General features: G+C 35.9%; 1 protein-coding gene across 2 annotated transcripts in view; it reads right to left on the bottom strand.

Annotated features, from left to right (window-relative positions):
- Positions 1–4,444: 4,444 nt before the first annotated feature.
- LOC123308591 (tyrosine-protein phosphatase Lar) overlaps positions 4,445–14,100 on the bottom strand; it is a 39,997-nt gene continuing 30,341 nt past the window's right edge. For both annotated transcript variants that reach the window (XM_044891323.1, XM_044891331.1), the window contains 5 exons: positions 11,168–12,304; positions 9,359–9,930; positions 8,874–9,154; positions 7,438–7,573; positions 4,445–6,094 (listed from right to left, as the gene is read on the bottom strand). In XM_044891323.1, coding sequence (XP_044747258.1) covers positions 6,026–6,094; positions 7,438–7,573; positions 8,874–9,154; positions 9,359–9,930; positions 11,168–12,304 — 2,195 coding nt within the window. In that variant the 3' untranslated portion in view covers positions 4,445–6,025. The remainder of the gene's footprint in view (positions 6,095–7,437; positions 7,574–8,873; positions 9,155–9,358; positions 9,931–11,167; positions 12,305–14,100) is intronic.

Raw genomic sequence — 14,100 nt, 5'->3', positions numbered from 1 at the left:
CGTCCATAGATTCTGATAGGTTGGCTTCTGATGGGAATGTTGCTTGGTGACTAGGCAATAAATGAACCGACCTACAGCCTTTAATTTCAAAGCTTTTCCGATTCTTGGCTGCTGCCGCAATAGTTCTTTCTGGCGTCCAAATTTGTTTCTGAATACTCTTTCTATTCCTCGATCTGCTCAAACGATGGTCGTTCGCTACACAATGAGCAAGAGAGACAAGAGAGTATCCTCAGAGACTGTGAAGAGGTCTTGATGTACTTCCTGGGTGACAAATCGTGCAACGCATTTCTCCTAGGGAGCTTCCTTATCCTGTAAACTACATCATTTATCCTCTTGATAACTTCATACGGCCCCTCCCGCTGTCTCAGCAGCTTCGGTGAAAAACCTTTCCACCTTTGTGGATTATGTTACCGCACCAAATCTCCAGCGGTGAACCCAACTTCAATAGCCTTGATGTCGTAGCGCATTTTCATTCGGTCACTTGCTTGCTGCATTTTATTGCGCTCCTTGTCGTGAATGTAATGCTGCTTGTTTCCTAATTTACTAACGTAGTCCTCCTCAGGGCAAAAACCTGTACCAAGTTTATCACTGAACTTCAATATGCAGACGAATGTTCACTTATCGCTAGCAGCTCAGAGGATCTACAGATAATGTCGGACACCTATAAACATATATACGAAGCTTTAGGCCTTAGACTCAATATTGACAAAACCAAAATCCTGGTAAGTCCGCCAGAAAGCCTTCAAACAGATATCAGCCTGGACAATGAAACTCTAGAACAGGTCGAGCAGTTCAAATACTTGGGAAGCTTCATAAATACTAGGGCTAACCTAGACACGGAAATACACAACCGTATCAATTCGGCATCACGGGCATTCTGGAAGCTAAAGGACAGAGTGTTTCAAAATCACGACCTCAATCTTAAGACCAAGACAGCTGTTTACAAAGCAGTGGTCCTCCCAACGCTTCTTTACGGAAGCGAAAGCTGGACGCCCTACAAGCGACATATTAAACAGCTTGAACAAACGCAACAACGTCATCTCACGGCCGTTTTCAATAATCCAATCTATCCATTGTTTCAGTTACTGAAGATAGAAAATGCATGTGATTTCGTTTCTGTGATCTATCTGTAGATATATTTTTGAATGGTTACTTTTTTTTTACATTTTTTGAAATTAACAGTTGCTCACCAAAAAAAAGTTCTGCAGAAGAACAGGTGGCAGTGTTCCAGAAAAAATATCACCCTGTAGATCTTCTATCGAAATTGCCATGTCATGTGGTGAGAACTCTGAAATGTAATATCTATGCCAAATTTCAGTTGAATATCTTGTGAAGTGTAGATACTATGAGAAAAAAACTTGAAAAAAATTCAAACTTCAAAACTCTGTATCTCGAAAACGAAACGTTTGCGACCCCATGTTTATGGGACTTTTTTTCTTAAACTCACTTAAGGAATCTCCCCTTTTCGTTTGTACGTTCAATTTAGGAACTCCCTGTATAATGTATCCAATCACATCTATTTCTGTTATAATGATAAATGCTGTAGATTGTATTTGAAATTTTGGTCTTTTATTTTATACTTTTTGAATGAAGTTAATTCATTGAAATGTATGAAATTATAGTCTTTTAAGAAAAATAAATCAATATAGCTTCCAGTTCCTCTTTGGTGCCATATTAGAAACAACTTCAGTCAGTAACGAAAGAATTTCTAGCATAGATGCTGTTACTGTACACTAATCTTGCGCGGTTGTTGTTACTGTTTCTAATTTCGGCTCGCTACCTTCGCGTAGCCCGGGTGGTGTTACTTTATATGCTTCCCCGTCAGTCGACTGAATTCTTACAGCCAGTTTCATAATCAAATTTACAGTCCCTTTGAGCTTAAAGCTTCTTTTAATGCCATTGTTAGTAGGAGTAAAAGTAAACTTATTTGCAATTAAAGGGACTGGCCGTTACCTTGTTATCTTATGAACAATTTTTTCAATATATTTATAAATATTTTATATTATTATGATGCGTTAGAAATGTATGTACATTATGAATTTTGTTGTTCTGCTGCATGAGGAAGCTTATACAGTGTCCCTTCTCTCCTTTGACAAGCCGCCCGGGAAAAGACGCCACTGTTCGCTGTGGAGCTCAAATTTATCATTCTGGATATTGCGAAGGAGGCAATGACTGAACAATTAAAATATTCCAAGGCTAAACTCTTTAAGTGGTGAATACACTTTTTTTAGAAAACGATAATTTCATTGGGCTGCGAATATTTGAAAACTGTTGGTTCGATAGATGACATTTTTTATAGTACGAGATCCCGCTGCAGAATTACTACGTTCATTACGTACAGAGACAAACACACATTTTTACATACGTTTATGGATAGGAGAATACACTGATAACACCGCAGCCTGTCAAAAGTGGCCGCCAGTAATATTAATTAAATTAATGTTAATCAATATTCCAAGAGAAATTTCGTTTACTCCGTTTTGAAATAAAATATCATCCACATCATAGCAATGCATGTAAAGAATACTAAAATCCATAGCTGCCGTTGCACACTCGGCCGCAACTACCTCGCAGCCAGGTGTAAGCAGGTAACATTTCGATGTATTTCTACGTTCATGATGTAAACGGATGTTTTTGATATCAAATTAAAGCTAATTTTTTTTCGAATAGGATGATGTATGACTGCCTGTGAAAAAATGGCCGCAAGTTAGGTCTGCCATCTGTTAAAATAGCGAGATATCCGAAATAAAGTGAAAGAGATGGCGCGCAACGCCACTTGTTAGATGAGGATGGTGGATGCCAGCCGACTTAACATTTACAAAATTATAATTGCGTAATGAATATTATGAAAAAAACTTAAAGTATTAAGAGATTTATTTTATAATAAAAAATAATTTATTCATCAAGTACAAATGTGATTAGATCTGAAGAATTTTTTTTCGTGTTTCTTCAAAATCAGTCTCTTGAATCAAGTTATATTTTATATCAGTGTATTACATTTTCTAGTCCAAGTCCGATTCCTTGCTGCTTTCACAATCGCAGTTGTCACTATCGTCGTCGCAATCAGAGTTTTTTTCATCATCTGAAAATGTGTTAGTTCAATTACATAATACATTTTCTACTTGTATCGGAGTTGAACTTCCCAGAAATCATGTTGGTTTCAGGGCACCATCCAGAAGAAGCCAACCATTTATTCTCCGCACTTAACTTTAAACAGTGGTACTTAGTAGCATTGAGCAACATCGACTTGACGAAAATCGTCACCTTTTGTTTTAATGACTTCAAAAACTATAAAATGTGGGTTGAAACAAACCCTTTGATTTTTTTAATGAATTTTTCATCATTCTCTTTTGCCGCATACATCTTGTTGAACATGATAAATCGTCCAGTGCCTTTGGAATGAACATTGGTGAGACTTATCATCTTTTTAAAAAATTCTTCCTATGTTTCGATATTAATTTATTTGGACCTTATTCTTATTAGAAACTATTATATGCATTGCGCCCGAACTCTCAATATTCGTATAGCGCCCGACGAAGGGTGATTACATCAATAATATCAATAGCGTTGGGTACAACGAGCTCCAACACGTGGTTATAATACACGAATAATTCAGATGCACTGTTGAGAACCCTAAGATTCCTTTCACACCACGGGTTTTTACCGGAAAACAACCGAATGAAAAATTATTCATCGGGTTTTATCCGTACGGTGGGCACATCAAGCTCTCGAATCTCGTCGCGATAAGCGCCGCGGAAAGTGCAATCTGGTTGTTTTCCAGTGCGAAACTAAACCGGAACATGTGTGAAAGATCCCATTATATCAGTAGATATAATTCGGAACATCAAGTAAGAACCCGATGGTGCGAAATGAGTCTAACTCTCTCTTACTTTATTTCGGATATCTCGCTATTTTAACAGATGGCAGACCTAACTTGCGGCTATTTTTTCACAGGCAGCCATACATAATCCTATTCGAAAAAAAATTAGCTTTAATTTGATATCAAAAACATCCGTGTACGTGATGAACGTAGAAATACATCGAAATGTTACCTGCTTACACCTGGATGCGAGGTAGTTGCGGCCGAGTGTGTGCTACGGCAGCTATGGATTTTAGTATTCTTTACATGCATTGCTATGATGTGGATGATATTTTATTTCAAAACGGAGTGAACGAAATTTCTCCTGGAATATTGATTAACATAAATTCAATTAAAATTACTGGCGGCCACTTTTGACAGGCTGCGGTGTTATCAGTGTATTCTCCTATCCATAAACGTATGTGAAAATGTGTGTTTGTCTCTGTACGTAATGAACGTAGTAATTCTGCAGTGGGAACTTAGACTATTAGTTTTATCCGCTGCACTTTGAGCTAACTTTTGTTTTCCAGATATTGATTTCAGCAATAATCCCTATAAATCGGTATTGGGTAAGAATTATCGGAATAAAATCTAGAATTTTATTTTCATCAAATTTCATTCATTCAAGTGCTACAACAATTGTGGTTTATTACAAAATATAATTACAAAATAATTAATCAAACATCAGTCTAAATGACATTACTCAGTAATAAAACAGAAATCAATTATATGACATTACCTGGAATACAATGAGTCATACTTACAAATCTAAGTTGAATTTCAAGTTTTACTGAAATTTGAAAACAAGTAATAGCCATATTCTTTAGTGATCTTCATGTAATGTTATTTAATTTAATTGTCAGAAAAATTGGTTCGAAATATACCACTTTATTCTTTTCATAAGTTCAAGTAACCTCGAATCATTGAACAAGGAATATATTGAAATTTTTTCATATTGATGAAAACTCATCGATTTATCTTATTATTTTTAATTAATCTCTACCGTCCTCTGATAGTTTCATCTTCATTTAATTGCATTTTATAGAATCACATTTTGGAAAAAAATTACATAGATATGTTTTTGCAATCGTCAATGAACAAAATGAAATTCATACCGAGGATTAGACTGATGGAGCGATATTTTCAAATTTCAGGATAGGTACTTATAAACCAGGTATACATAATTAAAGATACAACATTCAAGCACTAAATCATAGAAGGTGGAATATCCTTACGGTAGTAAAAAATTATACCATACATCAAATTGTTTTCAAAATTCAATAAAAAGGTATATAAATCATGTATAAACAATATCAAAATGTGATGAAAAAAAGAGTATAATCTATTTGAAATTACTGATTGGATGAAACTTTTGGAAACTGGAATGTTCGTTTTGTTTCTGGTTAGGATTGATAGCTATAATTTAAATGTATGATACGATGAGTTATAAGGAATGGTTTTTAAACAAATGGATCGATCCATATAATACAACATGAATTCGACAAATTGAAGAATTTGAAAACACTGATCGTACCTAGAACGTTTGATCATGGAAAGAGAAATGATTTCAATCTCAGGTATAGGCATACCTTGAATTCCAGTATAAAAATCCATAAAAAAAATGTTTGTGAAATCTTAAGTCTACGGTATATCCCAAAATAAGAAAAAGATATATCAATAACATAGATAGATCAATTTTGAGGGACAAATTAAAGGTATAACAAAAAATTAAAATGCTGTAAAAACTGATGAAAAATTATGAAGTTACACAAACAATCTACAAGACTTTTTACAACATCAAAAAGGTATAAAAAAATAGAAAAACTGATACATAGTAAAACGTCCGTTGATTGCACATCGTTCAAGAAGCTGCGATGTCCATTTTCTCAATGATTCAAGTTTTTATGGGTCACACACACACATTTTTCTGATACAGATATTTCTCTTTCATTAATTATTTGAATGTTAGGCACATAATTTACACACACTAGGATTTTTACTAAATGCATAGAGATGATGACCGACCGCCAGGCGGACAATATCAATTTGTCTAGGGACAGCTGTCTCCTTTGGCAGTAGTAATTTCGCTAACAAAATAATGATATTATGCGGGTGGAGTGAAGGGGAAGGACATTATTGTCTGCTCCAAGAATAAGTACCAACAAATTAATTGGTGTAATGGTCGAAGGAACCCAGATATTCAAGAGCAGCTCTATAACAAAACTGGTACTGATCCTGTAAGCAAGAAATATAATATTAAAAATAAAACATTATACCATACCAGTAGTATAAGGCCAACCGCCGACATGCAATTGTTTTGCAACTGTTTAGTTGCAGAAGTGAATACAATAATGCATTTATCTGCAACTGGAAAGTTTTGGGATCAAATAGTTTCAGCTTTGACACAAACTAAACGATTGCGCAACTGTTTCGACCACAACGGTCGTAGTGCATCTGCGCCCACTTGCGATCGAATAGTTGAAAGTCCTCTCTTCCAAAGTGAACCATGTTCCATGCGCGAGAAGGTAAGCAATTAAATTCCTTCGTTTATTGAAATAAAATATAGAAATACGAGGTCTTAACTAAATGTGTAACATGGGCTCTATATTAGTCGATGCTGCTTCTTACTGAGGTGCTTCGAATTGAATATTATAGAAATTCAAAATTGATGGCCACTGCGATGTAGCAATCGTTTTCTTGAGTTGTGTTATAATAAAGACTAGGATTAATTCAGTTTTCTACAAAGAGAGTATATGTATGTTAAGATTAAAGTTGGGCAGATCGAAAAGTATCTTTACGTAATCAATTGTTTGCGATAAACGTATCGAACTTTTACGACCCTACATAACAACTATGTCTCTGTCGTGTCAGAGTCTCTCTTCTCTCTCTGTGCTGTCAATGTCAATCAAAAATTTTGCACAATGTGGCAACCTTGGATGTCAATGCTGTTTCTAGTCGCTCCTTCAAATGTTTTACAAAATACATATATACATTATTTTTAGTTACTATATTTTTCAATTGTGGTGATCTTTATTGTTCTGCATACGGATATCTTTATATAAGCAGTAGAAAATATTTATTTACTAAAAATCTTTTGACCTAAGCGGCGCCTCATATTAACCTGCTTCTGGACTTCAAGGCCTGCTTCGATGTCGATGATTCTTGAAGCGAGTCTATGTGGGGAATGATCGGTTAAAGGCCGTATGGGCGTATGCACCTCTTGACGAAGACTAAGCTAAGTCGTTTAAGAAAATAATCTCGTTTAATAAAACGGTGCGTACGGCTGTAACAGTAGATACGGCAATTGACGGTAGATTATTTGCGCGTTCAATCAATTTGACCGATTGTTTCCATTTATTTCTGAGCAGATGTTTCCTTCTCTTATCTGATATTGGGGACCTTGGGACATATTTGTTATACCGAATATAGCAAGGAGTATTTGTTGAAAAAAATTGCTATCAGGTAAAGGATTGGAAACTTAAGTAAAGTAGAAAGCTCCCGTTATATTAAAATATGAACATGTATGTTCGTATGGTTTTGAATGTTTGCTTCTACATGCTATACGGCTCAATACTTACCTCTGTTTGTACCATAGCTGGTCTTTGGGTACGTAAAATTCGAGCTGTCTGAAAGACGTCAACTACTCCTTCATACTGCATTCTTTCTAACACAATACTCAATGTTATGAACACTCCAGTCCTTCCAACACCAGCACTAAAATGAATAAAGAGATATTATTTATATCGTTTTCGAAACCACATATGTATAAAGATCGAGAAAATTCTTTCGAATCCATTCACAGAGGAAACGGTTGATGAAATATTTGAAGTACATCAATCCTGTGGATCCACCAACCTATTTAGCGATTAAACTTAAGTTCCTCTTTTGAAATGTACTTCACTAAATTGCTTAGCAGGATAGCAGACTGGAAAGATATCCACTACCCACGCTTTCAGAGAAAATATCAAAAAACGGTATACGCATGGCCAGAATGCTACAGAATTCCAATAGATTTCCAGATGGCTATCGTTGATCTTCAGTGTCATCAATTCCAAGATGATATGCGAGCCTGCTAATACTGGCAAGAACACAATTTTTTTTTCTGGTTTGGATTGCTAGACATAAATTTCTGCAAAGAATGGTTCAAGAAACAGGTGGGAATTTGAACAGCAGAAAATAATTTTGTTTTGAGTTAACTCAAATCCTGCTAAATGCACTCACAAGCTTTCCTAAAATATGTTGTTGTGTCAGAGGGCACTTAGTTGAGTGAAGTTTAGCAAAAAATCAAGATTGAAAAGGGTGATGATTCATCATTAAGGGGGACAAACCGGCTATATCTCGAAAACTGCATAACTTCAGGAAAAAATGTTATTACAAACTCGGACCAATATTTGAAATATTTTCAAGTTCGTAGTTTTTCACTTGATGGCGTAATCTATCTCTCGCAGAATATACTTGCCTTTTCACAATAGACAGGGCGTTTTCAAAGGTGAGCCTTCTTTTGACAGCAGGTAGAAGTCATCAAAATGAGTCATTTCATCAAAAAGTGCCTATATGAAATATTCAAGATGGCGGAGCTATAAAACCCCCGGAATTTCGACAAAATTTAATTAAACTTCACGGGACTTTGGAAGGCGACTACGTCATTGGAAAAAAATTGTTTACAATAATAAGAAATAATTCAGAAGCATACCTCCCACCGATATGAATATCAACCAGTACCACGATCTTAATTGAACTAGCCAATTTGCCATCGTCAGGACAACTAAATGGAGAACGTTCCACCGAAGAAAAGCATATGCTGATCATAGTTTTGGACTTACATTCTATTGAAGGAGGAAGAAGCTCCAGAGCGCCTATTAATGGAAAGCGTTTGAGCCAATGCACTTAGTGCTTGGGCCATTTTGATCTAATGAATGGCATATTGGGTCTTAATATACATATTTTAATCTATTATAAAAAATTAAAAGTAAAAATCATTAAGACAATGTCAGTCCTCTATAAATAAACCCACCTGCAATGAACAGTGATAGGTCCATCTTGTCCGAACTGCTCTTTAGTCTTGTGAACTTGTCCAATGAAATCAATGAACCCATCTCCGGACTTTGGTACACCCTGTTCTGGCCAATCGGTGAATTGGAATTGTCGTACAGTTCTAGAGGATCCATCTCTAGCGTCTGTCACCTTGAATTCCCTAAGTATATATTGTGGCATGTTATATTCTGCAATAGGGTCCACCACAAAGCATTGGTATCTAACCGATCGATCGCTGGGCCAGTATTGGTGACATTTTTCCTGTAAAATTAAGGGAAGGTACAATAAGGTTAGAGTCATAAAAACCTGGTTGAAGTTTCCGCGATTTATTTCGTTATTTCCTCACTTTTGGCAGTGGATAGTACTGTTGTTTGGTTCGAACAAAGAAATTGTCAAAGTTATTTTCCACTTGTTATGAAAGACTCTACATGAGCCAAATATTATAATCAAGACTTTTATACTCACTCTTCCCATTTCTTTCAACTTAGTGAGCATAACGATGATTGTAGAGTTATGTTCCCAAAGCATCCTCCAGAGGTCATCAGTGGTATCTGCCAAAGGACCTTGGGTGGCAATGTAAGCCTTTCTATAGCGATAACCATCAATAAAACTGGCATTAATATAGTCAGAACCCTCAATGCTTCTCAAAGGAGTCAAACAAACTCTTGTGCTTTCATATGGCAAGATATGTATCAAACGATTTTTGTGTTTGTTACATGGTAGATTGGCAGTTACAAATCGCGAAGAATCAGTCTTTATGTTGCCAAGTTTCTTGAATTCATGCTCCATTCCAGTAATATTCTCTCCAGGTTCCATTTGCATCAACTTCTGTATATGATTGTGCAGACTTCTAGCTGGTACTTCCGTCATTCCACAGATGACAGCTTCATGAAGAGCATCGTGAATGAAAATATACTGATCTTCAGTTTGTACCATATAATTTCTTTGAGCTCGTAGACAAGTAACATGACCATATATGTCAACAGTTTTTTCGTGCTTCATCCTTTCCAGCATCGAATCAATGACAATGAAGCAACCTGGAATTTATTTTACAATTTTTAAAATCTAGGTAAGTACTGAATATACAGCGTTATTATTTCTCAAACTCACCCAAAATTATCCAGAGAACTACAAAAATGACAGTTTCATTCCAAGATAAAGTGTCGAGGGTAAGAAAACATTTTAATGTGAGGATCCTAGAGAATCACGAAACACCACTCTATCTCCTGAACGGAATCACGGATTTATCCGAAATTTAGAATGAATGTAATTTCGATTAGCAAAAATGAACTATAGAGTGATGGATAAGAAATAGGTAGAATAAAACAAAATTTATTCTTGCTAATTGAAAAACTTATAGATAAATGAATGTTAAAGACCCATCCTTGAGTTGTGCTTCAGGAACTTGATGTATTCGATCAATTGAAAACTGAAATTAACATTCAATAATGCATGCTACCTCCAGTACTATAACTGGTTACAGTTAAATTGAATATCGATTGAAATTTATTCTGGGAGGATTCTGCATCTCTTCATAAACTTTTTAGGGTTTTCAATCCCAATCTCTGAAACAAAATCAATTAAAAATGAAATCAACGATTTGCTCCTGCAAAGAATTTACGCAGGAGCAAATCGTTGATTTCATTTTTAATTGATTTCGTTTCAGAGACTGGGAGTGAAAACCCTAAAAAGTTAAATTGAAACTTGCGTTTTTTATACTTTGAATACTAACTTTTAGGAGATAGATATTCAGAGATATTGATTCAAATAATTGAGTCGCTAGTGGAGAACGATGTTCGGAACTTATGGTTCCCACAATATGGTGGACCTAGACAGTTTAATTCCTGTAACAAATCATAGTTATAGACTTTTCGAAGACCGTTGGCTGGCAATCAATGGTCCTCATCTCTGGTTCACCCGATCTAACGTTCGTAGTTTACTATATTTGGGGGAGGATAAAAAATATTTTATATACTTTCCTAACTGATGAAGGGTCAGAAATGCAGTTAGGTTTGCTTTGAAATATGGAAAAACGAAGTAAACAGCTACTTCCGTTACAAGTGAAAATTACCTATAAACTTGCAAATATTTAAGATTCCCTCATCATTCCGAATAACACAATGGAAACGAAATTCTTGAAGATATGTTTTGTAGTTCTCCGTATAATTTTGAGTGAGGTTAAGAAAGAATGACTCTGTATATAAGATTGAAAATAATGATATATCACACATATCAAGCTTAACATTGAAACAATCAGCATATTTGATAATTTACCTGTTCTTCCAACACCAGCAGAGCAATGGACAACAATGGGTCCAGCCTCGATAGGATTCAAACTCTTAACTCTTCTCAAGAACTGCAAAAACGGAGCAGGGTGATCAGGTACTCCATGATCCGGCCAAGCGGTGAATTGTAACTGTTTAATTTCCCTTCTTTCGCTGTATCCCTTTTTGTGAATTTGGAATGTTCTTATGCAATATGTAGCTAATTCCTGTACATCAGTTATTGTGCAAGACATGGAACCGTATGTTTCAGTTCCCCTTGTTGGCCAATACTGATCGCACTTTATTCTAGTGCGTTCTTCTAGTTTAGTCATCATCACTATCGTGGCAGTTTTCAATTCCCAACACATCCTCCAGAAGTCACAGAAGGTTTCTTGTAAAGGACCTTGAGTAGCCACGTAGGCATTATGCTTGCGGTAACCATCACAATAGTTGGCGTTAATGTAATCGCTTCCAAGAATACCTTCCTCTGGTGGTAGTATTACTCGGCTGTGATCATAAGCAATAACATTTGCATATCTATTCTTAGGTTTATTTATATCCATATTTGAGTGATCCCATGTGAATTGTTGACCAGGTTCTATACTTTCATATTCCTGAGAAAATTTCATATTGTCATTGGCTTTCAGTTTCTCAATATGGTTAGCAAGTTCCGAAATCGATATAGGAGGATGTGATATCATGCCAGGAGTTTGGAAATTGAGTCTTCTCATTTCTACCGGATCGCTTGGTGCTACACTGCTATTGAGATCTGCTGATATCAGTGGCCTTGTTACAGCGGTTTGATCTGGAGTTTTACATGGTTGTGATCGTTTACGGTACAAAAACATAATAACTAATATCAGAGAAAGGAGGAGTGCTAAAATAATAGGGCCAATTATCCAGAAGAATCCTGCTTCCCTTTTTTGGGACATAACTTTCACATCATGGTCTGGCGTGTTTGGATTAGGCCTTAGTGGTGGATCTCCAGGAGGCACTTCTCTCATATTCAGCGATAAGAACTCGGAGAATGGACTACTAGTGTATAAATGTTTTTGAGGTGTGTCTACCACCGCTCTGACAAATATTCTGTAACGTTTGCCATGTTCTAATTTATGATTGATGAATCCATCCTTTTCTTTACCAGTACCTTGAAGAGAATGCTTGAGTGAATAGGGAGTATTATTATATGAGTGAAAGGTGCATAGATATTGTCAATCTTAAATATAATTATGACCTTAAATTAAGGACACATAGTATTATGCATATTTCATATACAGTTGTGTTTAAAAGAAAGGCGACCCCATCTCTAGGATAGGTAGACAACTGAAGAATAAATAGTTGAAAATTTTCGTAAACCCATCCGTATACAAGATGAAGGGCGTCGTAGAAATAGAAAAAAAATATTTCAAGAAAGGAAACCCCTAAATTTTTTAAAATTTTTTTCAATTCACATAATGCATACTAATCAATAATAATTAGTAATAACTTCATCATAACTTTATATCAGCATATATCACTTCATAATTTTCAAATAAAAATATTCCCTAAACGGTACACAGTAAAGGTACGCGTACGTGGTGTGAAATTGAATGATATTTAAGTCCACTTGAAATTTTGACTAATTGAACAAGACCATATGCTAACCTATCTAACGATCTTTATTATCAGACATTGTCGACCATGTGAACGGTTGACCGAATTTAAGAAAATCAGGATAATCCGAACTAGGACTAAAAGGTAATGTTTGAACATAGCTTATTTTTGCTTTCCTACTTCTATTTGGATATTCATTATTGAAGCATAAGGCGTAGTTCAGATAAACGTGCTGAACTCCGCCAACTGTGAATGGTAAAGGGACTTTAGGACAACCTTGTACTGTCGTGGGTTCAATTGCGCGTTGTCGAGCGATCATTTTTTGAACTACGCCGATTGGAACCTGCAACGGCAATAAAAATCCTATACAGCTATACAGCTGTATGTTGTTGTCGGTCTTCGTCGCATATTTAAAGGAAATCACACTTGGCTTGTGTATGTTGAGTGTTACATTTTATCGAGCCTTCTCCTCAAAAAGTTTGCTTGCACGGGACGGTAAAATATACGTCTCTGTGATTAGTGTGATTGCAGACACAACTCTCTCTGATGATGGATTTTTATTAGCGTTGCAGGTTCGGTTCGCCAGTTAGTACCCACATTTAGATGGAGGAATAGAAGCGTTGATTAAGGACAATTCCTCTGCGAATTACAGTATTTGATACTGCAAGAACCTAATCTCGCCCTTAATTCTGTTATTTTTTTGTAATATTTTTTAACTACACTGCGCAAAAAAATTAACGCACATTCTGAAAATCTCAATTTTAATGAAAGTTAATTCTACATTGACTTTATAACTTATTTTTTATGTTCTCTCGGGAAGGTTTTGAACGAAACAAGACACATTAAATGGAAGAAAAATTCAGGATTTTACCGAATCTTATGTGAAAGAAGAGAAATGAACAATTTTCAAAATACTAAAATGCTGATAAGTGATTTAATACTTGGTATTTCCACCCCTTGCGTTAATTACAGCTCGGCAACGACGGTTCATACTCAAAATGAGTGATATTAAAATGTTCTGATCTAATCCTTCCCAGATTTCTCCGAGTTGGATTCCTAAGTCATTAAGAGTAGCTGGATGATTTTCTGAACTTCTCAGCCTTCTATTGAGGTTGTCCCAAACCTGCTCAATCGGATTGAGATCTGGACTTCTTGCTGGCCATTCCATTCGAGAGACTTCAACCTCTTCAAGGTACTCCTGAACGATGCGCGCACGATGGGGTCTGGCATTATCGTCCATAAAAATGAAATTTTCACCAATGTATGGGGCAAATGGCACTACATGCTCTTCAAGAATGTTTCTTATATACTTATCAGCATTCTTACCTCCATTATCAACGACCACTAGGT

Source organism: Coccinella septempunctata, chromosome 1 (genome assembly GCF_907165205.1).
Source record: "Coccinella septempunctata chromosome 1, icCocSept1.1, whole genome shotgun sequence".
NCBI classification, from domain to species: Eukaryota; Metazoa; Arthropoda; class Insecta; order Coleoptera; family Coccinellidae; genus Coccinella; species Coccinella septempunctata.
Note: the sequence above shows the minus strand (reverse complement) of the source record. Positions and strands in the feature narration are given on the sequence as shown.